Genomic DNA, 23,431 nt, shown 5'->3' on the forward strand with positions numbered 1-23,431 from the left:
GGATAGTCGGTGGGCGCGTGCTGGGTCAAAGTCATAATAAGTCGAGATAAGCACATGGGAAAATTGAGGTAGCCCAACCATCTCCTTAACCAGTCAAAAATTCGTTATGTTTGATTAAAACGATACAGCCATACAGGTACTAATTATTAGCTTAATTTATTAGTCTAATATTACTTATTTGGTTACTCTTTAATAAATAAAAAGCTTCCGAATACGTTTATAAAAACATAGCACCTAAAATAATTCTTAAACAACTCAAGAAAGGAAATTCAAATAAACTTTTATTTTTTTTATTAAGTTCAATCAATAAAAATACATGAACTTAATTAAATAAAATAAAAAATAAATTTTTTTTATATAATTAAAGAACTTAGCATAGGCTCTTGCCCACTCAAATTATCATGACACCTACTCAAGCGCTACAGGGGCACCTCAGCACAAATTGCCTAGTGTGTTGATACCATACAGTGAAAGAAAATGTAAAGTTTCATGAAATATATATAGACTCCTTATAGGAACTATTTCAGAAATACTGAATCAGTGATGATGATAAAACTACAAAAGCCCTCTAAAGAAAACATATAGAACCATACCTTAATAAACTCTCTGAATTTGGCAACGAGTGTTGCATATCACCCAACATGCGCTGGTTTTCATCTACACTTAACTGAGGTGGACCTTCCCCAATGATGGTTGCTAAGATCAGAGAAGACTTCCTGAATTGGCCAATCTAAAGATGAGGGCACAGTTTCACAATAGCCGGGCAACTCTAGAGAAGGAAGTTGCCCCTTCCTGAAATCCTTGGTTAGTGGTTGTGGAAGATCACAATTTTCAACGTGCTCAACTGATTTTTGAGTAACCATGGAAGCCAATTCATCTTTGTCAATTATGTGCCACGATGGCTCAGTCTTCTCAGCTTGCACTAACTGAGATTCAAAATCAGAAAAAGGTGTCTTGGGCTGTTTTTAGATTAAGCTATTCTGTTCTAAGCCCATTAGATGATCATCCAGATACCAGGAATCCTCCATATGCTTATTAGGTGCTTTTTGTGCATTGCTATTGAGTACTGCATTGGATTCTTCCTTTTTAACAGCCTGATCACTTTCCACACATTCAGCATAGACCTTCTGTGGAACCTCGCGAACACCATCTCTTATACAATGAGAACTTTCATCAGAACAATGATCCTTGCTAATTTGGGGACTTTCATTAAGAAAACCAGCATGCGAAACTTCAAGCTCAATCTGCAGGACATTTAGTTGTGCACACATAAATTCTTTTGGGTTCCCAATGTGGTGTCGCAGTTGCAACTACCACTGAGAGTCAGGAAGTGGGGCCAGATTTTGGTTATCAGGCATGCTAAGAGGGGTAGCCTGACCTGGTCCACTTGCAGCAAGACTATTGTTCCATAAGCATCCAATCTTGATGAAGATGAGGATGGGCAGCCAGAAAACTCTGAAGCCCTTCAAGCATCCTCTTCGACAAACCAAGGGTTAGCTGTATGCTCCCGGGCAGCCCTTGCTTCTGCCGCTGCCATTGCCTAGTCACCTCCACAATCTCTGATGGACTCAACAGTGAAGAAATTAATATCTAATATTATAAGCATTATTCAATGAAACAATAGAATCATCCCCGGTGCACAGTAAGGCACTTTGAAGCTTAAATTTAGTTCCATATACTAATATCTAATGAAAAGGCATATCCCACCTACGCGGGAATCTTAAACCTCCAAAATAATGAACAGATTGTATATCAGACAAATACGAAGCAAGTTCTACATACCCTATGAACACACCAAATGTAAAACAGTGTAACACTTTGAAACCTCAAAAATTACTATGCAAGTTCAATATAATGAACGCAGGAAGTAGAACAAACAAACCCCAAAAACCAGTCCCGAAGTTTCTAACACATACAACGACTAAAATGATGCAAAATTAAACAAAACCCGTCAGAAATTATTCCCCAAAACATTCCAAAACAGATAAAAATATGTTCATCCATTGGAATTCCATTATATTCCCAAAGATTGACAAAAACGGTGAAGAAAACAATTAGCAGGTTCGTAGACAAACTATGGCTTTAAGGAAAATACCTTGTTCGAGGAATTGGTGGTTTTGCTGGGTTTTGCATCAAAAGTGAATTGCATTTGAGATCCGAAGGTACAGAGTGACAGGCAGTCTATCTCCTCCTTCCCTGCGTATCACCGTAACGATGTACTTAAACCAGAAGAAGAAGCGCCGCTTCGAGGTGCTTGTACGCTGTGCTTCGAGTATTGTAACGTGAACTTGTTACTTGTTGCTAATTTGTTCTTTATTATTATTATTATTATTATTATTATTATTATTATTTGTAATTAACATCTTTTTGAATTCGATTGTGAGTTTTGCCAAGATTTTTATCACTTCTAAATACCAATAAATTACCTTTCATGAAAACAACAAAAACCACCAAATAATATTGTTATAGTCAAAATTTTAATTGAAATGATAAACAACAGGTTTTTTTAGAATAAAATGGTAAATAATATCTTTTAATAAATGGTAAATAACATCTCAACTTTATTACATAACAGCAAGATAGTAACATCTAGCCTAAATGAGTTATACTAGTTAAAATTCAGCAAATTTACTGATAATTTTCATTAAAAGTTGTGAATAAAATTAATTAAATCTGAATTACACAAAAAATTTCATAAATAATTTAATTTTAATATTCTGTCAAATTTAGAGATGCCAATGAGTATCTTGTAATTGAATATTTTTACATCATAACAATAGGTTAGATAACTAGGCATAGGAGTGGAATTTATACATTTTTTTCTAGAAATTATTATGACTATTTACTTTCAAAATATGCATTTTACAAAGAAAATCAAGTCTCGAATTTTTCAATCATTAATTACAATGAAAATTAATCTCATGGCTGAATTGAATGATTTAATTACTTTTATCAATCGATGTGATTGTGATTAAGCCAGATAGTGGTAACGTATTCAATGGTCACGTAGAAAAAACTTTGCTAAAACCAAGAAAATAAGTTGATTAAACTTTGGGCCGTGCTATTTGGACCAAAAATAGTGACGGTAAGTCATCCAACATTTTGCTTCATTCGGACATCTTTTCCAAATAATTACAGTCTCCACACTTTAGCACTCGTTTCTCCTTATTTTTCTTTTTGGCAATATATATAAGCAGATGAATTATACTAAATAAATTGGTAACCATGAGCATTATGCAATGAAGGTCTATCAAGCATATACTGAGCTAAAATAAACTTATTCTTTTACCAGGAAAATGAGTTGTATATCCCCTCCAGATTAAAGGGATATATAACCATCCAGATTAGCTTTATTGATAAGGATAAGAATGTTTTAATACAAATCCTGAGTTCAATATTTTCTCTTCTTATGTTAGGCTACCTATTAGGTTGTGATCTCATCAGATTAGTTTTGAATGGAAAAAGTTGGTCATACGAGTTGGTGATCTTCACATGACCCTCATCATGGGACTCTGACCCTAGAGCCCTGGACCATACTAACCTCTATTTAATGCTAACACGAGGCAATCTTATTATTAGCAAGGGAGCAGCAGTTCCAGGATTCTGAGCCCATTTTCGACCTTGTCCATGGTTTCCGAAAATCTGTAAAGTAGTGTTGAGCACTTCGCGGCAGGCTATTTATTTTCCACATCAACAGTTAGATCTACATTTTCCTGCTCATCATGATGACACTTGCCCAAGACGGATTCATTATTATGAAAAATCAAATAAATTGAAAGGAGGAAGGAAAAATTCAAAGTCTTAATTTTGATACCTATTACTTGCAGTCAATCTATCAAGTCTTAGTCTCAATTGTCAGAAATGATCTTCAGTAGAAGAAGACAAAGAAGGTTGTACAGCCCTTACCTCCCATCTTAACTAAGTTCTCTTGCTCTCTCCATCAAAAACAAGATATCATAAACATAAATAATAATAATAATAATAATAATAATAATTACTTTTGTTTTTCAAGAATAATAGTAATAAATGTTAATTAAAAATAAAAGAATAAAAATTGTGACATTAAATAAGGTAAAATAGTACAAATTTTAAAATTAAAAATTTAATATCTCGTATTTAAATTATTTTAAAAATATATCTTTTCAAGTTATTGAATTCATTATTTATATTAGTACTAAATAAATGAACCAATTTACCAACAAAAGTAAAAGTTGCACAAAGCACAAATAAATGTTTACACTTTACATGTAACTCCTTTTTTTAAACAGTCCAATGTCCCTCCACCCTCACCTGAGTACCCGAGACAGGAGAGGCTAATAAATAAACAAACAAAAACCCCGTACGGCCCTTCAAACACGGACTCCAGTGATTAGTTTAAATTTGATTAAATTTATTTTTTTCTTTTTTCCCAAAATGAAAAACTAGAGTCCCGAAACGGCGTCGTGGAAGACCTGCTTACCCCGAGATGGTACTCGTTATATATTTGCCCGCAAAGAAAGCAAAGTATCCTAACTGGAACAAGTGAATAATCTTTTGCAGCTCAAACTGTGTATGACTCGGCTAACAGCTCTCCTCATCTCAGATTCTCCATCTCTAGTTAGGTTTCTCAGTCTCACTTGCATTTTCTTGAAATTTCCTGAGAAGCAAACAGAAAAGAGCTGAAGGGACAGTCAGACAGACGGCGTAAGAGCAAAGCTTTGCTACTCTCAAAACCCTAGACCCGATCCATGACAAGGAGCAGAACCATCATCATCGTCATCGGCCAAACTGTTTTGAAACATTGACAAAAGGACAAGGACTGAAATCTTTGTGAATCGAAAGTTCAGAACCTTAAAAAGGCTTTAGTTTAGTGTTTTTTAGATGGAGAGATCTAGATCCAAGAGGAACTATTACTACGACCAAGACTATGATGGAGAGAACATGGGTAGAACAAAACCTCGGTACAACAACCATCACTACCTACCCAACAGTCACCGCCACCGTGGCAACAATCCCAACAACAACAACGGCAACAACGGTCGACCGTCGAATAAAGGCGGTAGCGGCGGCGGAGGAGGACAAGACTCTTCCCTTATGGTAACCACGAGCTACCGCATTCTCTGCCACGACATGAAAGCCGGGGGCGTAATCGGCAAATCAGGTAGCATTATCAAGTCCATAAGGCAACACACCGGCGCGTGGATCAACGTTCACGAGCTGATTCCGGGCGACGAAGAGCGCATCATCGAAATTTCCGACACGCGCCGCCGTGACCCTGAAGGGAGAATGCCGTCGTTCTCGCCTGCTCAGGAGGCTTTGTTCCTTATACATGAGAGGATTCTGGAGAGTGATTCGCAGTTTGGGTTTGGCAGTGGCGGAGGAGAGGAGGAGGAGGATTACGGAGGGGTGGTGAGAGGAGGAGGGAATAGGGTGGCGACGAGGTTGGTGGTTTCGAGGATGCATGTGGGATGTTTATTGGGGAAAGGAGGGAAGATTATTGAGCAAATGAGAATTGAAACAAAGACTCAGATTAGGATTCTACCTAGAGACCATACGCTGCCCCGTTGCGTGTCCATGTCTGAGGAGATTGTTCAGGTCTGCAACCAAATTGCATTTGGATTTGGATTTAATGCACAAAAAATGGGAAGTTACTAAATACTAATGCATGGGGTTTTTAATATTTGGTATGTTTAAATTCAATGGCTTAATGGAAATGATTGGGCGGTTAAATATTTATTTATTGATTAAAAGATTTCAGGTTTTGATTTGAGAGTATTGAGCTGAATCCAAAATCCTGGTTTGAATGAATGTTACCCGTGGATTGTAGGAGTTACTAGTGTGATCTCCATGCATTGCTTTTTCCCTTAAAAAAACCTGGACATCTAAATATTAAGCAGCTAATTACTATATGCCATTGGCAGCAGTCTTAAGTGCTGCTTGATGAACCGATTTGTACATTTTAAACAATTTGCCCTTTGCTGAAAAAAAGACCTGTTCTTTCTTCTCATCTGTTGTTGATTCAAAGAGGCTTAAGCTCTTCAGAAGGTTTTATTACAAATTTACTTCATATATTTTTAGCTGGTATATTGTGTCAAATAAGAATAATTTAAATTACTTGGGAATTTAAACTATTTGTCCTGTTCTGATTGTATGCCTATGAACTTCAATCTGTTGTGTCTTCAATTTTCTTGAAGTTTTTGATTGTTGCATCGTGCAATTTCTTTTGTACTTTTTGCTTTTGTTGATACTTGGTATTTTGGGCAGTGCAAATGTCTGTGTTAATGAGTTTTTCCTCTAATAATAGCTCACTGAAAAACCATTTCATGCATTTTGAAAGCTGTTGTTTTGCATTGACATGCTCAACATCATGCTTCTGTGTTATTTGAATGTATCATCCATATCAGATACAAGTTCTTTTTATTTTCTCCCAGCAGTTCTATAAGTATTCTTTTTATTTTGGTAAGTACTAATTATTCATATGAATGCTACATAACTATAATAATCTCCAGTTTATGCCATTTTGCCAGTGAACCATATATCTATGATTGCTGACGAAGCAGTCTAAATCTAGGAATTGTATGCTGCTAAGGCTGCAAATTGGTCACAAAAGATGGATAGTTGAGAGCCATGCATCTTAAGTAGTGTCCATGCTGCATTGCAAAGAATAAGGCTTCTGATGTTGCTATCTACTAGGAGTGGTTTTGCTACCAAAAATGAGTATTCTAGAAAGTTTTTCTGGTTTAAGATGTATTTAAGCATATGCAGTATGCACTTCATGCTTTCCTCCTAATTTCCCTCTGGTGAAAGATATTAATGTTGTGACAGCATTATCATATGGTAATTTTGTCTAATGTTGTTTTTCATGCAGGTTGTGGGGGATGTAAATGCTGTTAAAAATGCTATAGCAATTATTTCATCACGCTTAAGGGAGAGTCAGCATCGTGACCGCAGTCATTTCCATGGGCGAATGCATTCACCAGAGCGATTTTTCCCTGATGATGATTATATTTCACACGTAAACAATGCATCACGCCGATCATCTATGGATGGGTCAACTTTTGGTTCGCGGATGCCTGCTGCAAATTATAGAGGCAATAATTATTCCTCACGTCCATCTGGCTTCATTGAAGCTGGGACTGCTCCTGTGTCTGACAGTGGACAGCCTCTTTATGGTGATGATCTTGTATTTCGTATACTTTGCCCTATTGAGAAGGTTGATAGTGTTTTTGGAGAGCCAGATGGCATAGTAGATTTACTTCAAAATGAAATTGGTGTGGATGTCAAGGTTGCTGATCCTGTGACAGGGTCAGATGAGCAGATAATTACCATTTCTTCTGAGGAGGTACTTACCATCTCTCTATTGTTGTTTCATGACACATGGCCACATGGGTGGATAGTTGTTTGTTTGTCCTATAAAGCTCTTTCTTCTTGTGTATGCCAAATTTTTTTGGGGGTGATAAATTCTATCAAACTTTCGTTTATCAAATTAAATGTTGTCTTTTGTAATGTTTAAACACTTGAAAAACATTTTTAAAAAAATTGTTCATTCCTTCTGAAATTTGAAATACATAGTTATAGAGGTTTCTAACTTATCTTTGGCCTTTCTTTTGTCCTTAGGGTCCTGACGATGAGTTGTTTCCAGCTCAGGAGGCTTTATTGCATATCCAAACTCAGATTGCTGACCTCGTTCCTGATAAAGATAACATCATAACTACTAGGTTAATTGTTCCATCGAGTGAAATCGGATGTTTAGAGGGAAGAGATGGATCATTATCTGAAATGAAAAGATTAACTGGTGCAAACATACTGATCTTGTCAGGAGAAGAACTTCCTTCTTGTGTATCAGGACCTGATGAGATTGTACAGGTTTGCTACTTAGATAGCTTAATTCTTTTGAAGCATTGAGATCTTAGCTTCTTGGTGCTTATACAATCCAGATCAAAGAAAGGGTTCAAAACCTGGGGTCTATTAAATTTAATAACTGAGGGCAGGCTGATTGGATTGATTTACCTTGTGTATTCTGAATGGCATTTTGATATACTCTACAGATTGTTGGGGAGATAAAGGCAGCTCGAGATGCTCTTGTTGAGGTCACATCACGACTACGAAGTTATTTATATAGGGAATTCTCTCAGAAGGATACCCCTCCAGCTATCTCTGCGACAGCATCTCTTGGGAATGTTTCAGCACTGGAGATTGCTTCTCCAAACTTAACTCCAGTGCGTGATAGTCAAACTGTCAGTGATCCTCCTACTGGAACCTATCAGAATGTGCTAACCGTGGCAATGCCACCATTATCAAAGGTTGTAGCGAAATTCCTTTGGTCTTAGTATTTGTTTTTGTGTGTTGTTTATGTAGTCAAAAATTAAGTTCCATTTTTCTTTAGCTCCTATGGGTTATTTACTGTTCTTGGTTGTTCACGTGGTGAGTAGCTTGAAAGTGATATATAACTAGTGACTTGTTTTGGTAGTTTTTCAGGGCTCTTCCTCTGTATTCTAAGAACATAATTATAATAACTTAATTGTTATTTATAGGAAGTTGTGAACTCTGGCGCTGAAACAATGAAGCAGACTGAAAGTGAACGCCGTGAAGATATACCAAGTACAATTAGCAGGTGACTAAGTTTTGCATTATTTCACTCTTATTTTTTATAATGAAGGTTGCATCGCACACTATTATTTTTTGTTGCTGCTATCTTTTAAAAAATTTTATTTAAAGAACAAATGTTCTTTCAATCGTTAGTATTTTAGAGGGTCCTTCTGATAAATAGTGCTTCTCCTGCTTGTAATATTCTATCAGAATCCCTGTACCACTTGTTACGAGGAGTACGCTTGAAGTTGTCATACCAGAGCATGCTGTTCCCAAGCTCATAACAAAATCTAAAAACAAACTGGCACAGATCAGTGAGGTAAGCATTGATGCTTTCAATTCCCTAGTTAATTTATGTTAACTTTGGTTCAATCTAATTTCAAATCACTGGTCTCTTGGTTTGTGTTTTCTGGGTAAAGTTGTCTGGTGCCAATGTAACTCTGGTACACGATCAACCAGACGACACTCAAAAGATCATTCAAATATCAGGTACTCCAGAGCAGGCTGAGAGAGCCCAGAGCTTGCTTCAAGGCTTTATTTTAAGCAGTAAGTCTCTTTGTATATCTGTATGTTTGTGTGCCTTGTATAACTTTTCCTTCATTTTGTTCTTCTACACTGGTGTCTGACTGGGCTCTTTCTCTTTTCAATTCAGCGCAAGAAGATGGACCTTAAGCTACTGCTGCTAGTAAGTGGGGCTAGAACTCGGAGCTGTCTGTATGGGGACAGTGCTGTTAAGATTTTCCCTAGAATCCGGATGTATAAATCTGGTTCCCTGTTATTTAGGCACAAAACGATTTGTATCTCTTTTACTTAGCCTCTGTTTTAGATTGCTGAGTGTTGGAAGGGTGAGAAAGCTCCATTGTAAATGTAACATGGGGAGCTCTTGGTCTAAGTTTTTCCTGCAATGCTTCAATTTTCCTGAATGAAGAAAGACCGCAGTTGATTTGTTGTTCAGAATTCTGCTTTTGCATACACTTTGCCATTGGCTGCTTCTATCAATGTAAGTTTTTATACTTTCAAATTCCGTTTGCTTGGTTTATACTTAAATCTGTTTTTAAACAACATAAAATATTGTCGACTGTTTTACTACTGGAAGTATACAACACAAAGTCACGAACAGCATTCTGCTACTTGGTTATCAATACCTGTTTGTTAATTGAGTCCGATTATCACTATGTGAACCACGACGAGACCAATATATTGGAATTTTTTTCATTTAAAAAAAGAAGAAGTGAATATATATTTTTAATTAATTCTTAAACATTCATACAAATAGACTTCTAAAATAATTAGTATATAAAACAAATTTATGAGAATTAATTAGTCGACACCCGGTAGATGATTTCTTTTGTTCTTTAAACTTTTGGTTTCCGCTGCAATTTGAACCGACCCTACCAGACACGGGCCTATAACATCTCAGTGTCTGCCCCACCCAACCGCCTTCATCTCTCTGACTCTGACTCTGACTCGGTTACCAACCCAGTTAGCCAGGAAACTCGAAGAAAGAAGAAAACAAAACTACCAAATTGCGAGCTTTTCTTCTCTCATTTCAACTCTCTTCCCACTCTCATGGCAGCTTCTATCCTTATCCCCTCTCCCTCTTTCAACACTTACAGGTACCCTCTCTGTTTGCTTGTCTTTGTACTCTGCACATATATGTACGTATGTATCTGCAAAAAGTTTTCGAATTCACTTTTGGGTGTTTTTATCTGGGTTTTGTAATGTCACGAACTGTCTCGTGGGTCCTCTTTATTCAATCTTTGCATAGTCTGGGGGGGGGGGGGGGGGGGGGGTGGGTGGGTGGGAAATGAGTTACTTTTTATCCTTCTTAATATTCTCACCTTTCAAACTATTTCAGGACAAGTCAAGTGTCTCTGAACTTGCATTCACAACACTGGCATCAAAGCATCAGCCGCTTCTCAGTATCTCTTAAAACCCACAAATCAAGTCTCAAGCTTTACATGATACCTGCTATTCCGATTGTCGCCCGCCAGTTTCTGTTGAAACCTTTTGCTGCAGTTGACTCATTAGAAGCACATGTCTCACCGGACCAAAATTGTGCTGCTTCGGGTGTTTCATCTCAAAATGGTTTCGACAGGTGGGAACTTATCTTGCTTACCCATAATTTTGCCCTTATTTTGATGTTACTGTTTCTTAATTTACCTTTCCTGGACACCGGAATTCTTTTGCTTCTGACTCGTGGGCTTTGCCTGAAGTGATGTAACGTCGGATGACACCTTTGGTTTCAAATCTGACCATGAAATGATCTTGACATTGTTCTGAGTTCATCATTAGCAATTCATTATATCCTTCTCTAGCAAAGCTGAGTCTACAAAAATTAAGTAGCTGAAAAACATTTGTCTGTTATTAGCAGGTCTAAAACATTGCTCGACAAAGCAAGTAACTCCTTGGATGGCATGAGTGACTTTGAGAGACAGCTGCAAGAGCTATTTAATGAGGTCAAAACATTAATTATGACTGGGAACAGGAGTGATGCTCTAGACCTACTTCAAGCAAATTATGAAGCTGTAAAAGAACAGATAAATGCAGGTGCTAAAGGCATAGAAGAAGCTGCTATTCTTGATGTTATAGCCTTGGGTTACATGGCTGTTGGAGAATTGAAGTTTGTTCACCCTCTGCTCAATTTGGTAACTTCCTTTTTCTTTGGAAACTAAATTTTCATGTGCGTGAGGCCTCTGTTTGACATGATAATGTACGTGGGTACTAATAACTTATTGATGTGGTCGTAGATTGCTAAATCGAACTTTATGCAAATGCTTATAAGTTTCATGTAAGGGTTGGAAGGGAATGGAAAGTTATTTGTTATTGCTTTTTCTATTTTATCTGGGTTAATCTGGTTGTATAGTTGTTAGACGTAAGTGGATTAGATGGCGCTAATGACCAATATTCACAAAAGGTATGTGCAAAATTATATTCAGATATTTTGAAAGCCATCCTAGATATTCTTTCTGTTTCAAGAGTGATATTCATGATAATGGGAAAAAAGTCATTGAAAGTTTAGTCTTAAAGTCAGGGGAGCTTCATTTCTTTTTCCTCATTTAAACTTTGTGAAGTACAATTTATATTTCCTTTTTACCTTTTTTTGGGTCCTTTCTCGTCTTATATTTATAAATTCATATGTTGGTTTTCTGTGTGGCAAATAGGTTATAAAGATTAAGTACCACTATCTGCTATGTCCAAGGCAAAAGTGATAGATAAATGGCTAAAAAGTTCTGACTGCAATAAAAACTACTCATTGATGTAACAGTCACTCATCAAGAGAGAATTAAAACTTTTTCTTCTCTGCTTCACTTTTCTTGATGCAATTATTTTCATGATGGCAGATTAATGAGGTTATCGAGGATCAAAAGGATGATGAACCTCTTCTGGACTCGATACTTTTGCATATGGGAAGTATGTATTCAACTTTGGGGGAGTTTGAGAAATCCATGCTTGTCAATCAAAGAGTTACTGATATTCTAGAGAACAGACATGGTAATTGCCTCCTTTTTTGTGCCTTTATTTTTTTAAAAATTTTTTGGTGTTGCTTATGAGCTTCACTCATTCCTTTTCGCAGTTGGTTTCTCTCAATGATTATCTAAAATTCATGTCTTCTCCTAGGGAAAAATAGTGTTTTTCTTGTCACACCACTGTTGGGGATGACAAAAGTTCTTAGTTCTACTGGAAGAACTACAAAAGCAGTTGATATCTATCATCGTGTGATAAAAATCTTGGAATTAAGTAGAGGCACTGAAAGTGAGGATTTTGTGGTACCTTTGGTTGGACTTGGAAATCTTTTAATAAAGGAGGGCAGAGCTACAGATGCAGAAAATGCTTTTGTAAGGTAAGTGAGCATATTCTTTCATATTGATTTGGTTGTAGTTTTGAGTTCATTGTTCACTTGTTATGTGCTTTTTTTCCTTTTTCAGAATTCTAAATATATATACCAAGTTATATGGGGAGAATGATGGAAGAGTTGCACTTGCTATGTGTTCCCTAGCCCATGCAAAGTGTGCAAAAGGTAGCTTCTGTAATTTCTCTGTCCCCCATCCTCACCCCCAAGCCCGAAATAAATAAATAAAGGATTTAAAGCATTTTTGGGGCCCTTGCATTGTTTTTCAATCATAAAACATTCTTCAGCACTTCAAAAACCTTTAAATTGCAATTATAGTTTATCATGCCAGTTTTCTTACAGGGAATGCAAATGAAGCCATTGATTTATACAAAAAGGCTCTCCAGATGATAAAGGATTCAAGTTATATGCCTTCAGATGATAGCCTGATGGAGAATATGAGAATAGATTTGGCAGAACTACTTCATGCCGTGGGAAGGTAAGTTGGATACAAAGTTGCAACTAAAAATCTGCATGCATTCAGTAGATTTATATCAATGGTTTTCTCAGCCTTTGTGATAATTCCATCTGTGGATGTCCCTGAATGTGCTTGGATGGGGAGCATTGTTCACATGGGATAGCATCTATAATGAGGCTGAAAAAAATCAAGTGGCTGCTGTATGCCATTAGGCCTGCAAAATTTAGAAGTGTCTTTCCTTGAAGAAAATCTCATTCAGAAGCAAAAGGAATTATAATGCATTACTTTTTGATTATCTGATTATGCAGGGCAAAGTTTTAGCATGTCATAGTAGTAGTCTTGTGCTTGCATTTCCTATTATACAGTTTTGGTAAAAGCATAGTCTTACTTTCTGTTGCAATTTGTATGCTGGTAGGGGAAGAGAAGGTCGGGAGCTGCTGGAGGAATGTTTATTGATCACTGAGAAGCTTAAAGGAAAAGACCATCCCAGCTTAGTTGCACACTACCTAAATCTTGCAACATCATATTCACAGTCTAAAGATTTTGTTATGGCTGAACGCTTGTTGAGGACAAGTTTGGAAATCACAAAAAAGGCTGAGCGGCCTGACAATCCATCCATCACTTTTCCATTGTTGCATCTTGCTGTCACTCTTTACCGTTTAGAGCGGGATGAAGAAGCTGAGCAAGTAGCACTTGAGGCTTTACATATCCGTGAGAAGGCATTTGGAAAAGATTCACTGCCTGTTGGTAAATGTTACTATCTCATTTACTTGTGCTGAGTTTGATTAGGCTAAATATCATATCATCTTGATGATTTTAAAGAATTAGTACATCATTAGAAGAAAATAATTGAAGTTGTTGCCCTGATTGCATCCTGATTCTACTACTATACATTTTGTAATGTTCTTTGTTTTTATGGCAGGGGAGGCTTTGGACTGTTTGGTGTCAATTCAGACCAGACTTGGGAAGGGTGAGGTTGAGTTACTGGAGCAGCTGAAGAGAATTCTGAGGATACAAGAGAAAGAGTTGGGCTACGAGAATGAGGAGGTTATGATAACACTAAAAAAGGTTGTATTTTACTTAGATAAATTAGGGAAAAAGGATGAGAAATTTCCCCTACAAAAAAGATTGTCCAGGCTTTGGATGAAATACAAACAGGTTGTTCGATATTAATATGGCATTTTCTCATTTTCCATAAAACAAAAAGTCATATAGTTTGCAAGTTAGACCAAAATTCTTAATTGATATCAAACCACAATACAAGCGTTCAAGTTTACACTTTTGACAAATTTCCTTGGCAAAACCCAAAGTCAATATCATCGGTACAATAAACCTCACAATCCCTATAGAATTGAAAGCTTCTTCTTGCATAGACACACTGGTACATGGCTGAGCGATTGGCAGAAGTATGAAATGTTACTTGGCCACAAATCCATCTCCCTTGACAGCTAATAGGTGGAAACAAACCCATATCAAGGTCATTTCTTCTTGATCAAGACTATGGAAGAGAAGCTAGCATTAAAGTGCCAATTACTCCTTATGAGGCTAACTGTTAGCCTATCTATGTAATTCCAAAACAAGCTCTCATTCTCGAGTTTGGTTGCATCAAGATACGAGGCCAAACTACAAAATTGATTTGGGTCAGTTTCTTATGGAAGTTAAAAACGTTTATGAATGCTTTGAAAGCAGACATAAACAGAAACATACCAATGGTAGCAGTATCATACGTCTTGAAGCCACCTGCATGGCTTGTTTTCCCTGTGACTTGGATTTAAACAATTTGGTATATGTTCCTTCCTTTCTGAATTTTGTAAGGGAAGTTGCTGCCACGTCGACATGTTGACCAAAAGTCAGGATATGGTCATTTTGTAATTTTTGGACGTAATTGGTGGCATTTACAAATGGAAGGGATTTACCATCTGTCTCTGGGAGCGTTCAAGAGTTAGTACGGGGCAGGGGCAGGGGCAGGGCAATGGCGTTTGCTATCTCAAACCCAACCTGCATTTCTTCTTCCATTTCACCTCTACTTAAAACGGTAAAAGATTCAAATCCTTTTTAACTTTCCAATTTTGGCCTCACCATTTACTTTGTTAGTCAATATTGATTGGATTCCTTCGTTGGTCTGACGCAGGCGAGAGCAGGGACAAATTCATGGCGTCTCAACCCCAATTTAAAGTGTCAGGTTTATATTTGGAAATTCATTTTGTTTTCAGAATTAATTTCACGTAATTATTTTTAATTTTTGTAATAAATAAGTTCTTTTATTTTAAAGTGTCAGGTTGTTTCCCGGTTCGAAAGCGAGGGTGGTGGTCGCCGTGTTTGGCGCCGGAGAAAATTGGTACATGGTCAAACTTGCTTTTTATTTCTTTCTTGCATATAAGATAGTTATTAGTATCAATATACCAGTAAATTGAAATTAATCAAAAATGGATAAGAAAAAATGGAATGAATTTTTGTACTTTCTGATGGATATGTTTAGTTAGATTCATGGTGAAGTAATGTTTAATTGCTTTGAAACTCAGATGTCTTTATTCATATCTAACTAAGAATTTGGATTAGATGAAGGTGCTGTTTACTGTTATGATAATTTATGGGATAGAGTTTGTGAAGAAAAGTTTGATGTTTCTGTTGAAACATTCACCAACAGAGTTCAATATAAATCAAATAGGTGTGGGAGACTGATAGTTTTTGAGCATTCACCCTTTTTCTCATTCCCAAAAATGTAATTTCATGCTAGAAATACAGTTTAGAGACTGAGTGAGTAGCTTGTGGTGGGCTACACCTATACTCAAGCTTAGAATAGTTATTCTATTCACAAGGTTTTCTTCTCATTCATCTTCTGTTTCTTTCTGATTCAAAATTTTCCGGAAATTTCAATTTGGTGTTGGTCGGATGGAGGGTAATTGTGGTCCCTATTCTTCTATTAAATTCATAATGTCTGAAATTCTGTTGTTGCAGCTATTTTTGTATCTTAAGAATGAAACTTATACCGACATAAGTTGCTTCGTATTTCTGAATCTTGCTCATTGTTGCTTGCGTTTCACTAAAATTGGAACAAATTAGGAGTTGAGTTACAAATGCTGGTATAAGTTTTACATTCTTATATATGATGGAAATCTTCCAGTATTTAGGATTGAGTCAAGGTTCTCTACAGTTCTGAGTTCCCCAAATAATTTTGTGACATGTCTATCCTTGGTCCATTGTTTTTTGAAAGTGAGTAATTCATTTCATCAATGAACTTTACATACTATCCAAAGTGGTAGCAGAGTGACATCACGGAGCTGGCAGACAAGACCCTGCCCACTCCAAGTGAGTCCTGAAATCAAAAAGTATGTGATCCCATCAGGTTGTATATGGGATCAAACACCGAAAACAAGACCACGTGAATCAAAATCCAGTCAACCCTCCAGTTACCCAAAGACAGAACCGTTCCCATCTATCCTTGGTCCCTGCTTCAGTAGAAATATGTTGTTGTTATGCAAGTGACATGCTCAAAGGCATTTGGTTGCAATGTTGATGTGGAAATTTCCTCTTCATTCAGACAAAGAAGGATGAGATGTTGCAGTACAAGTTGGAGCGAATCCCTTTCCTGGAGGAGCAGGTTAGGAAGATAAGGGAAGGAGGAAAGCTCTTGACAATGGACATCGAGCGACTGTTGCTATCGGAGGACAACAGGTTTGATTTTGTGAATGATGTAGCAGCTGAGGCCAAAGATTATATTGAGAGTAATCGGGATGAATATGGAGGTACCAAAAAAGCTATACTTCATGTGCTCAGTAACCGTGTCAATGATTCTGGCTTCTATCGTCCAGATGCATATGCTGAATCTGACCCTTTCAAGCCTGGACCTACTTATTTGAAGGAAGAATTTACATAAGTTTTGTATGTTAGTGTCCATTGTATTCAAGATTTTCTTCCTTGTAATTTCATTCCCTCGGATTTAATGCAGTGGTAGTTCTTTGGAAAGAATTAGTGGTTGATTGAATAAATATAATGTAATCTTTTGTAGTAATTCCTAATTCTTTTTGTAATTTAAAAATAATTGGAGAGGGTCAATGTTAAATCTGGTTATAGTATTTCACTACTTTGTATTTTCGTGGAAATGTAGTACTAGAATTTTTGGAAAATGACTCCATCAACAGATCTGAGTCAAGTGGGAATGAAAAGGGTAAACGATGTGTACTCAGACCCTAAGCCCAATATTAACTTGGGCTTGGTGCAAGCCCAGATAATATGACAATATTGACCCAAGTCTTACTTGACACGTGTAATTGATGATTCAGACCTTTTATCTGTCCCTTTTTGCCCTTTTTTATAGACCTTTAATGAAGTCATCTCTGTCTAGCCGAAGAAAAGGGCAAATAAGGATAAAAAAACTTCTGCTGTATGCAAGTCTCTTAAGCATCTTCTTAGATATTCGCCAATTGAAGCTGTCACTTAAGCTGACGTGGCTTTATATGAACCGCAGAATATTCACTTACACTGTGGTGGGAAAGTCCGTAGGAGATCCTAGCTCACTTGGAATATAATCCGTTAAATCAGTTAGAGGCCTAACTTCACCCTCTTATCTCCGACACCACCACAATCACAGAGAAGATTCTCATCCTTGCAAGCCGAAACTCGAAACTCCAACTCATCCGTTGGACTCAGAGATTCAACTCACTGAGTCAACCAGAAGCTATGGCGTTATCGAGTCCACAGTTACAGAGATTCCTCTCAACCGACTTCAATTTCACCTCCAACACCAAATCAGCCAACAAGAACCACCTAACGACCACAACTAACATCAGAGCCAGAAGCCCCTGCCGTTGCTCTGCGATTGCAATTGACGCTCCTTCTTCGCTAACGGACGTCGCGGGGATCCGATGGGGATCCACGAGCGTTCAGGGCAGACGCGAGGAGATGGAGGACAATTTAGTCATACGATCGGACGGCCTTGACGGATTCTCATTCGCTGCTGTCTTTGATGGCCACGGTGGCGTATCTTCCGTCGAGTTCCTCAGGTACGATAAATATTACATGCAAATGACTAGCAATATTTACTTCATTCCATGAACTTTTTGCATAGTTTATTGCGATTTAATTTTATAGCAAGAGATGGTTCTGATGAAAGCAGGGATGAGCTGTATAAAGAGTGTATTACCGCTTTACAAGGCGGATTTCTGTTGAATGGAGGAGATTTTAATGCTATTAGGAAGGCGCTAACGAAGGCTTTTGAAAATGCTGATAAGAAATTGCTAAATTGGTGAGCCAAAAATCGATGCTTTGAACCCACAAATATTGATAAGTCTTTTTATCTGATTTTGTAGTCTTAATATGATTGTAGATTTTTGTATATTACTGGTTGAAGGTTTAGCTGGTGTTTCATTTTGTAAAGGCTTGAAACGATTGGAGAAGGTGATGATGAATCTGGTTCAACGGCCACTGTTATGTTAATAGGAAATGAAGTCCTCTTCATTTCTCATGTTGGTGATTCGTGTGTGGTATGGATACCTATTCCTAGTTCCTTTTATATATATTAGAATCCTTAATTTACATATAAAAAGACTAAACTTTTTGAGTTTCTTGTATAATAGTAGCATTTTTGGGAACTAGACAGAACACCACCTTTATTCTTTAAAAGGGTTATATCACTTTTCATTCTTTTTCTCGGTTGATACACTGATGTAGGTTCTATCTCGTGCTGGAAAAGTGGAAGTGTTGACTGATTCTCATCGACCCTATGGAAGCAATGAGACCTCTTTGCAAGAAATCAGAAGAATCAGAGAAGCAGGTGGATGGGTGTGTTTTTTCTGTTCTTGATTTTCTTTTCGGCACTTGCTATCTGATCTTTAATCCTTTCTGGTACCTGAGAGTTCTCACATCTTAAAATGTATAAAGACTTAAATCAAAAACTCCGGAGCCTCAGTGACGTTTGGTCTTACTCACATCGCACGGCTGATTATAAGTTTTTCCATGCAATGTCCATAGATTGTCAACGGAAGGATTTGTGGTGACATAGCTGTATCTCGTGCTTTTGGTGACACTCGATTCAAGACAAAGAAGAATGAGTTGTGTTCTTCTCCTGTCCTCATTTTAAAGAATTTTTCGTGATAATTTGTACATGTTCTGTACATTACACTGTGTGACTCCATCATAATGTTAATGGCTTGGAATTTTGCTCAGAATGCTGAAGAAGGGAGTTGAGGAAAGGAGATGGTCTGAAAAATTTATTTCTCGGTATATCTTCTGTGGATATCCTTTCTTAGTTTCATTTTCCCCCTTTTGTTGTGGGTTCTTGCTTTACAAGTTAGTTTAATTAGAGTCACACCTAGCTCAAGTGGTTTTCTATAATTAGGATAAGTCAGATAGCTGTTTGGTTTATTTCAAACATGTTTCAAGCTTACAAGATTGTTTGGCCTTCAATGTTTGTGCTCTTTCAGAATAGTGTTCAATGGAGACTTGGTCATTGCATCTCCAGACACTTTTAAAGTAGCTCTCGGGTCAGGTGCAGAGTTTATCCTGTCGGCATCTGATGGGTTATGGGACTACATAAACAGGTATTTCAAGCTATGCTTTTAACTCTTGCTGCTGTACAGGCAGTTTCTTTTACATGGGTTTGCTGTATGTTCAATTGAGAGAATAATGTTACTCTTACATACCTACTATTTTCTTCTTTCAGCTCAGATGCAGTTGCTTTTGTTAGAAATCAACTACGAGAACATGGAAATGTTCAGGTACATTTTACACTGTACCATATATGACCATGTCATATCTGTCCAGTTCTTATCAGATCCATTAGCTTTCCGATGATATTCTTTCATTGGTTTAGTCATAACTTTCCCCTTATTCCTGATTCAGGTAGCATGCGATGCACTTGCACAAGCCGCTTTGGTAATTAATAGTAATTTGTTTCTTTTGATTCATATTACTTATATATGTTTGTACGCAAGTTCCAGTAACGTTAGAATCTTATCATAACATGCAGGATCAAGGCTCTGAAGACAACATCAGCATTATCATTGCTGATTTAGGGTATGTAGTTGTTTTCACTAGTATGATTGCTGTTATGCTGGGAGTTTAAGTTAAGCTAACAGATTATTTGAATCAACCTCTACTGGAAAACTAATCGTAGCTTTTTTTTTCTCATATATTTTTTTTATAGAACTAATTAATGGTTAGCAATACAGTATATAGTCTTAAATTAACCATTGCCAATACTTTCCCACTTTGAAGGCTTCTTGCGCAGCCACTGGCTGAATGATATGAGCAGTATATGATCTTCAAACCCAGAATGAACAGTCTATTGTCCTTGGGCTTAGTCTGTTATTGGAACTTTTATTTTCTTTTCTATTTTTGTCCTCGTAGTCTAAATATGTTTCTTTATAATGAAAGCATTGCATGTGTTCAATGACTTGAGTATTGCTTTTTCTGCATTCCAAGATTTCACTGGGGAAAGAAAATAGGAAACGCAAAGAAATGACTAATAAGTCAAAAACTCTACGGGTCCTGCTTGTCTCTTTCAATTAAGTGCATCTGAGTTTTCTGTTTATGGCTTTTCATAATTCCTATTAAAGGATCACCCACTCCCTCTCTTTAACTTTGGTTTCGCTTGCTTTGACCTTTGCACAGGCAGACCGACTGGCAGAGCTTGCCACTTGAGCAACAAAATTTTCTATATGAGTTAGGCCAAGCTTTAGTTACAGTTGGGATTGTATCACTTGGAATATGGTTGTCATCTCAGGCTTCTTTTTGATATTGGGTGACCTGTTGTATATAGATCAACATAGATTTCACAGTCTGTATAATGAAATTGTATATGATGCTAGCACTTTTTGGTAAACTTGACCTAGGCAAATTTAATAATTCTCAAAGAATACTATTCCGTTACTTGTCTTTCTCTGTATTGGTTTTGGAAATTCAGTAGTACTGACTGTTATTGCCGTGGAAACTTCATTCCAGTTTATGTGTAAGCCGTTCTTACCCCGTTCAGGTACAAGATGTACCTTAAGGCTTAAGCTATAGATGAATTAAAGAGAAAAAGAAAAAGAAGAATAAAAAATAAAACTTCTGCTGTTGAAATGAGGATAGAAAAATCAAAGGTCACTCTGCCTTGCAATATTCATATAAACAATGAAAATCATTAGTCAAATGGGTTCTGATTGGTGCCCGCCCAAGCACTACATATCAGCCTAAACAATGGTTTTTGAGGTGCATAATGAATTCTAAAAGGTCCAGGAAAATACATATTGTTGACTTGAATTTCTGAAATTGAAGCTAGGCAGTCAAACATGCCATCATTAATAGGGAGAAACTTCGTAAGGTGGAACAAATTAGGATCTAATTTTATAAGTACAAGTGATAACGTTGAGTTTGATATCAACACTACTGTCCTTAATTTCTTTGTTTTCTTTTTGCTTTCTATGTATAGGAGAATTATTATATAGAAAATTCAAATTCATTTTTTAAAAAAAAAATTGTAATAAATAAATAAATAAATAAAATAAGATTAGATATTGGGATGTTGTTGCAATGATCCTTTGATTTAGCATATAATTTCATGACTTCATCATATGTGCTATCAATAATATAATTCCATCTTCAGAACAATATTCCTCGTATCTCATCTAAAGACTATACATAACCAATTATATTCATTCTGCCTTATTCCTTAATATTTCTTTTTTTGGTTTTAGAGAAATAAGATGTATGAACTATTACATACATAGTTCTAAATTACTTCTCTGCATGGTGTTTTTTTTTTTTTCAGAAAAATTTATTGATTAAATTATCTAATGAGAGACAACTCTTTCTCATTTACTTTATCAATCATTCACACATCAAAACTCAAATTTGTAAGATCTCGAATTTCCAATCCAAAAAAAATAAAAGAAAAAACCGTAAACTACAATTAATCACTACCATTATAGACGTATACTTTCAATGTTAGGCTTTATTAATTGCTATTTGGGGTAGCCAATAAGCACTGCTAATGGTGAAATTTGAAATCAACACATACGCTTTGATTTGTTTTCTAGTCTTGGGTTTATGTATATATCTCATAAACAACTGATGAGGAACAAAGTAGGAAAGCTTCATTATTTATTCTTAATATATGGTTATGGCAGGCAATAGCCTGGGAAGTACAAACATAAAATCACATCCGCAGAATACAGTGGCAATAACACAGTTTTAAGAACATAATTATACTACACCCCCCCGAGTAGGGTTTGTACTCTTTTGTTACTACTCACTTAACTGATCTAATAACTCCATAATATATATATTATGCCTTGCCTTTCTATTGCTAGATGATCAAAACCTCTTAAAAGAGAGACAGCGAGAAAAGAGTTTTTCTTTTTTCTAGTTAATTCATGGTTTGATCAGGGCTTGCCAGGTTTTTTCCTTGGGTCATGCTTAGTATTGGCACCTGTATCATCATAATCCAGCATTGCACCCAGCATCAACAGCTTCCTGGATGGATTCGTTTGGATCCCACCCTTCATAAAGAATTAAAATCAACAGCATTAGTTATCCCCAAAGATACAAGAACTCCCACATTTCGAAATACAACATATATTTATACGTGCATTAATTATTATTCTGCATTGGCAATGATTATCAAAGCAAGCAGATGTGAGGGATTGTGGAGTACCAGATGAAGTGAGTATTTGGCCTGCATGCCATCCTGAAAGGCAGCAACGGTGCCTGCAATACAAGTCTGGTCAGTGACATGATGATGTTTTGGAAATTAATACAAGGTCTGGTGCTGACATACAGAATTAACAAGGAGAAGAATGTACACTTGATTAGAGTATTACCACAGGAGAAAGGCATGAGGAGCAAAGACAGCAAAAGGAAAGCCTTGAAGCAAAGAGCCATGGCTAGCTGCGTTTGATAGGGAGGGGGGAGGATGTGATGAGTTTGCTGGAGAGGGGTTAAGGTTGGGGAGGGGAAGGTGTGCTTTTATTGTTGGTGTTTGAGGTAGGAAAATGTGGCATGGAGAGAGAGCTGTTGTCATGGTGCACCCCACCCAATAGCAACAGAATCATGATGAGTTGCATTACCCCTTCTTTTGCCCACAACCCCTAAAGTCAACTGCACTGTTTTCATATTTATAATATATATATATATATTGTTACATCACACAAAGTGCACAAAAAGCATTTGTTAAACTTATATGCATGTCGGACAAAGGGAACAGTCGTTTGCATGGCTCAATCTATATCTATACCCATTCTCGGGTTGCCCTTTTTTCCGGCTGTATTTCTCACCCTTTTCCCAACTCAATCCATCTCCACATTAATTTACACTATCAATAATTTACCCTAAAATCATCTCTCTTTCTATATATGCTACTAATACTTTTACTTTAGCCTCTCATTTGTTTCAACGGTGCACGTTACTCAAATAAAATGTAACATCCCATGTCTATCTTCTTGATAAAATTACACTAAAAAATTAATTCTATTTATTATGTGGATTTGATTTTCATTATATAATAATAATAATAATAATAATAATAATGTAGTGGGGGGAGGGGGGAGGTCAGAAATCCTTCTCCTGGATTTGTA

General features: G+C 36.8%; 5 protein-coding genes across 9 annotated transcripts; 4 read left to right on the top strand and 1 right to left on the bottom strand.

Moving 5' to 3' along the window:
• Positions 1–4,494: 4,494 nt before the first annotated feature.
• On the top strand, positions 4,495–9,525 carry RCF3 (RNA-binding KH domain-containing protein). Its single transcript, XM_007039025.3, has 8 exons — positions 4,495–5,574; positions 6,848–7,321; positions 7,597–7,845; positions 8,028–8,282; positions 8,514–8,593; positions 8,779–8,887; positions 8,988–9,114; positions 9,221–9,525. The coding sequence occupies exons 1-8, from the start codon at positions 4,861–4,863 to the stop codon at positions 9,238–9,240; spliced, it is 2,028 nt and encodes a 675-aa protein (XP_007039087.3). The 5' UTR covers positions 4,495–4,860; the 3' UTR covers positions 9,241–9,525.
• LOC18605792 (Tetratricopeptide repeat (TPR)-like superfamily protein) lies at positions 9,437–14,100 on the top strand. 3 transcript variants are annotated; one of them, XM_018117829.2, is made up of 9 exons: positions 9,437–9,568; positions 10,427–10,666; positions 10,940–11,216; positions 11,913–12,063; positions 12,190–12,412; positions 12,498–12,589; positions 12,764–12,899; positions 13,294–13,625; positions 13,801–14,100. In XM_018117829.2, coding segments are annotated over exons 1-9 (1,704 nt in total). In that variant the 5' UTR covers positions 9,437–9,566; the 3' UTR covers positions 14,052–14,100. The 3 variants fall into 3 exon arrangements, with proteins under 3 accessions (XP_017973318.2, XP_017973317.2, XP_007039088.3); XM_018117828.2 differs by lacking the exon at positions 9,437–9,568 and adding an exon at positions 9,936–10,184; XM_007039026.3 differs by lacking the exon at positions 9,437–9,568 and adding an exon at positions 9,937–10,184 and having other exon boundaries at positions 10,943–11,216.
• A 674-nt stretch (positions 14,101–14,774) lies between these two features.
• PTAC7 (plastid transcriptionally active7) lies at positions 14,775–16,890 on the top strand. Of its 2 annotated transcripts, XM_018117830.2 has the most exons (4): positions 14,776–14,913; positions 15,010–15,060; positions 15,151–15,216; positions 16,420–16,890. In XM_018117830.2, the coding sequence occupies exons 1-4, from the start codon at positions 14,851–14,853 to the stop codon at positions 16,753–16,755; spliced, it is 516 nt and encodes a 171-aa protein (XP_017973319.1). In that variant the 5' UTR covers positions 14,776–14,850; the 3' UTR covers positions 16,756–16,890. The 2 variants fall into 2 exon arrangements, with proteins under 2 accessions (XP_007039091.1, XP_017973319.1); XM_007039029.3 differs by lacking the exon at positions 15,151–15,216 and having other exon boundaries at positions 14,775–14,913.
• A 529-nt stretch (positions 16,891–17,419) lies between these two features.
• Positions 17,420–20,808, top strand: TAP38 (thylakoid-associated phosphatase 38). Of its 2 annotated transcripts, none has more exons than XM_088804148.1 (11): positions 17,420–17,881; positions 17,995–18,123; positions 18,256–18,361; positions 18,549–18,659; positions 18,849–18,928; positions 19,044–19,097; positions 19,301–19,417; positions 19,540–19,594; positions 19,719–19,751; positions 19,846–19,892; positions 20,301–20,472. In XM_088804148.1, the coding sequence occupies exons 1-11, from the start codon at positions 17,559–17,561 to the stop codon at positions 20,338–20,340; spliced, it is 1,095 nt and encodes a 364-aa protein (XP_088660274.1). In that variant the 5' UTR covers positions 17,420–17,558; the 3' UTR covers positions 20,341–20,472. The 2 variants fall into 2 exon arrangements, with proteins under 2 accessions (XP_088660274.1, XP_017973977.2); XM_018118488.2 differs by lacking the exon at positions 20,301–20,472 and adding an exon at positions 20,490–20,808 and having other exon boundaries at positions 17,421–17,881.
• Positions 20,809–21,930: 1,122 nt separating this feature from the next.
• On the bottom strand, positions 21,931–22,803 carry LOC148763827 (uncharacterized). The gene is made up of 3 exons (XM_088804509.1): positions 22,679–22,803; positions 22,513–22,565; positions 21,931–22,357 (listed from the first exon to the last, which is right to left on the bottom strand). The coding sequence occupies exons 1-3, from the start codon at positions 22,737–22,739 to the stop codon at positions 22,241–22,243; spliced, it is 231 nt and encodes a 76-aa protein (XP_088660635.1). The 5' UTR covers positions 22,740–22,803; the 3' UTR covers positions 21,931–22,240.
• Between the last annotated feature and the right edge of the window lie 628 nt (positions 22,804–23,431).

Source organism: Theobroma cacao, chromosome 3 (genome assembly GCF_053813885.1).
Source record: "Theobroma cacao isolate CCN51 chromosome 3, ASM5381388v1, whole genome shotgun sequence".
NCBI classification, from domain to species: Eukaryota; Viridiplantae; Streptophyta; class Magnoliopsida; order Malvales; family Malvaceae; genus Theobroma; species Theobroma cacao.

Excerpts from the sequence above, each read along its gene's own strand:
- RCF3 (XM_007039025.3), top strand. The coding sequence starts at position 4,861 with ATGGAGAGATCTAGATCCAAGAGGAACTATTACTACGACCAAGACTAT. Across the intron at positions 8,888-8,987 it reads AACTGGCACAGATCAGTGAG|TTGTCTGGTGCCAATGTAAC; the intron begins GTAAGCATTGAT and ends TTCTGGGTAAAG. Across the intron at positions 9,115-9,220 it reads TCAAGGCTTTATTTTAAGCA|CGCAAGAAGATGGACCTTAA; the intron begins GTAAGTCTCTTT and ends TTTTCAATTCAG.
- LOC18605792 (XM_018117828.2), top strand. The coding sequence starts at position 10,138 with ATGGCAGCTTCTATCCTTATCCCCTCTCCCTCTTTCAACACTTACAG. Across the intron at positions 10,185-10,426 it reads CCCTCTTTCAACACTTACAG|GACAAGTCAAGTGTCTCTGA; the intron begins GTACCCTCTCTG and ends AAACTATTTCAG. Across the intron at positions 12,064-12,189 it reads TATTCTAGAGAACAGACATG|GGAAAAATAGTGTTTTTCTT; the intron begins GTAATTGCCTCC and ends GTCTTCTCCTAG.
- PTAC7 (XM_018117830.2), top strand. The coding sequence starts at position 14,851 with ATGGCGTTTGCTATCTCAAACCCAACCTGCATTTCTTCTTCCATTTCA. Across the intron at positions 14,914-15,009 it reads TTTCACCTCTACTTAAAACG|GCGAGAGCAGGGACAAATTC; the intron begins GTAAAAGATTCA and ends GGTCTGACGCAG. Across the intron at positions 15,061-15,150 it reads ACCCCAATTTAAAGTGTCAG|TGTCAGGTTGTTTCCCGGTT; the intron begins GTTTATATTTGG and ends TTTATTTTAAAG.
- TAP38 (XM_018118488.2), top strand. The coding sequence starts at position 17,559 with ATGGCGTTATCGAGTCCACAGTTACAGAGATTCCTCTCAACCGACTTC. Across the intron at positions 17,882-17,994 it reads TCTTCCGTCGAGTTCCTCAG|GGATGAGCTGTATAAAGAGT; the intron begins GTACGATAAATA and ends TGATGAAAGCAG. Across the intron at positions 18,362-18,548 it reads ATGTTGGTGATTCGTGTGTG|GTTCTATCTCGTGCTGGAAA; the intron begins GTATGGATACCT and ends ACACTGATGTAG.
- LOC148763827 (XM_088804509.1), bottom strand. The coding sequence starts at position 22,739 with ATGGCTCTTTGCTTCAAGGCTTTCCTTTTGCTGTCTTTGCTCCTCATG. Across the intron at positions 22,566-22,678 it reads CCTCATGCCTTTCTCCTGTG|GCACCGTTGCTGCCTTTCAG; the intron begins GTAATACTCTAA and ends CTTGTATTGCAG. Across the intron at positions 22,358-22,512 it reads CCAAATACTCACTTCATCTG|GGTGGGATCCAAACGAATCC; the intron begins GTACTCCACAAT and ends TTCTTTATGAAG.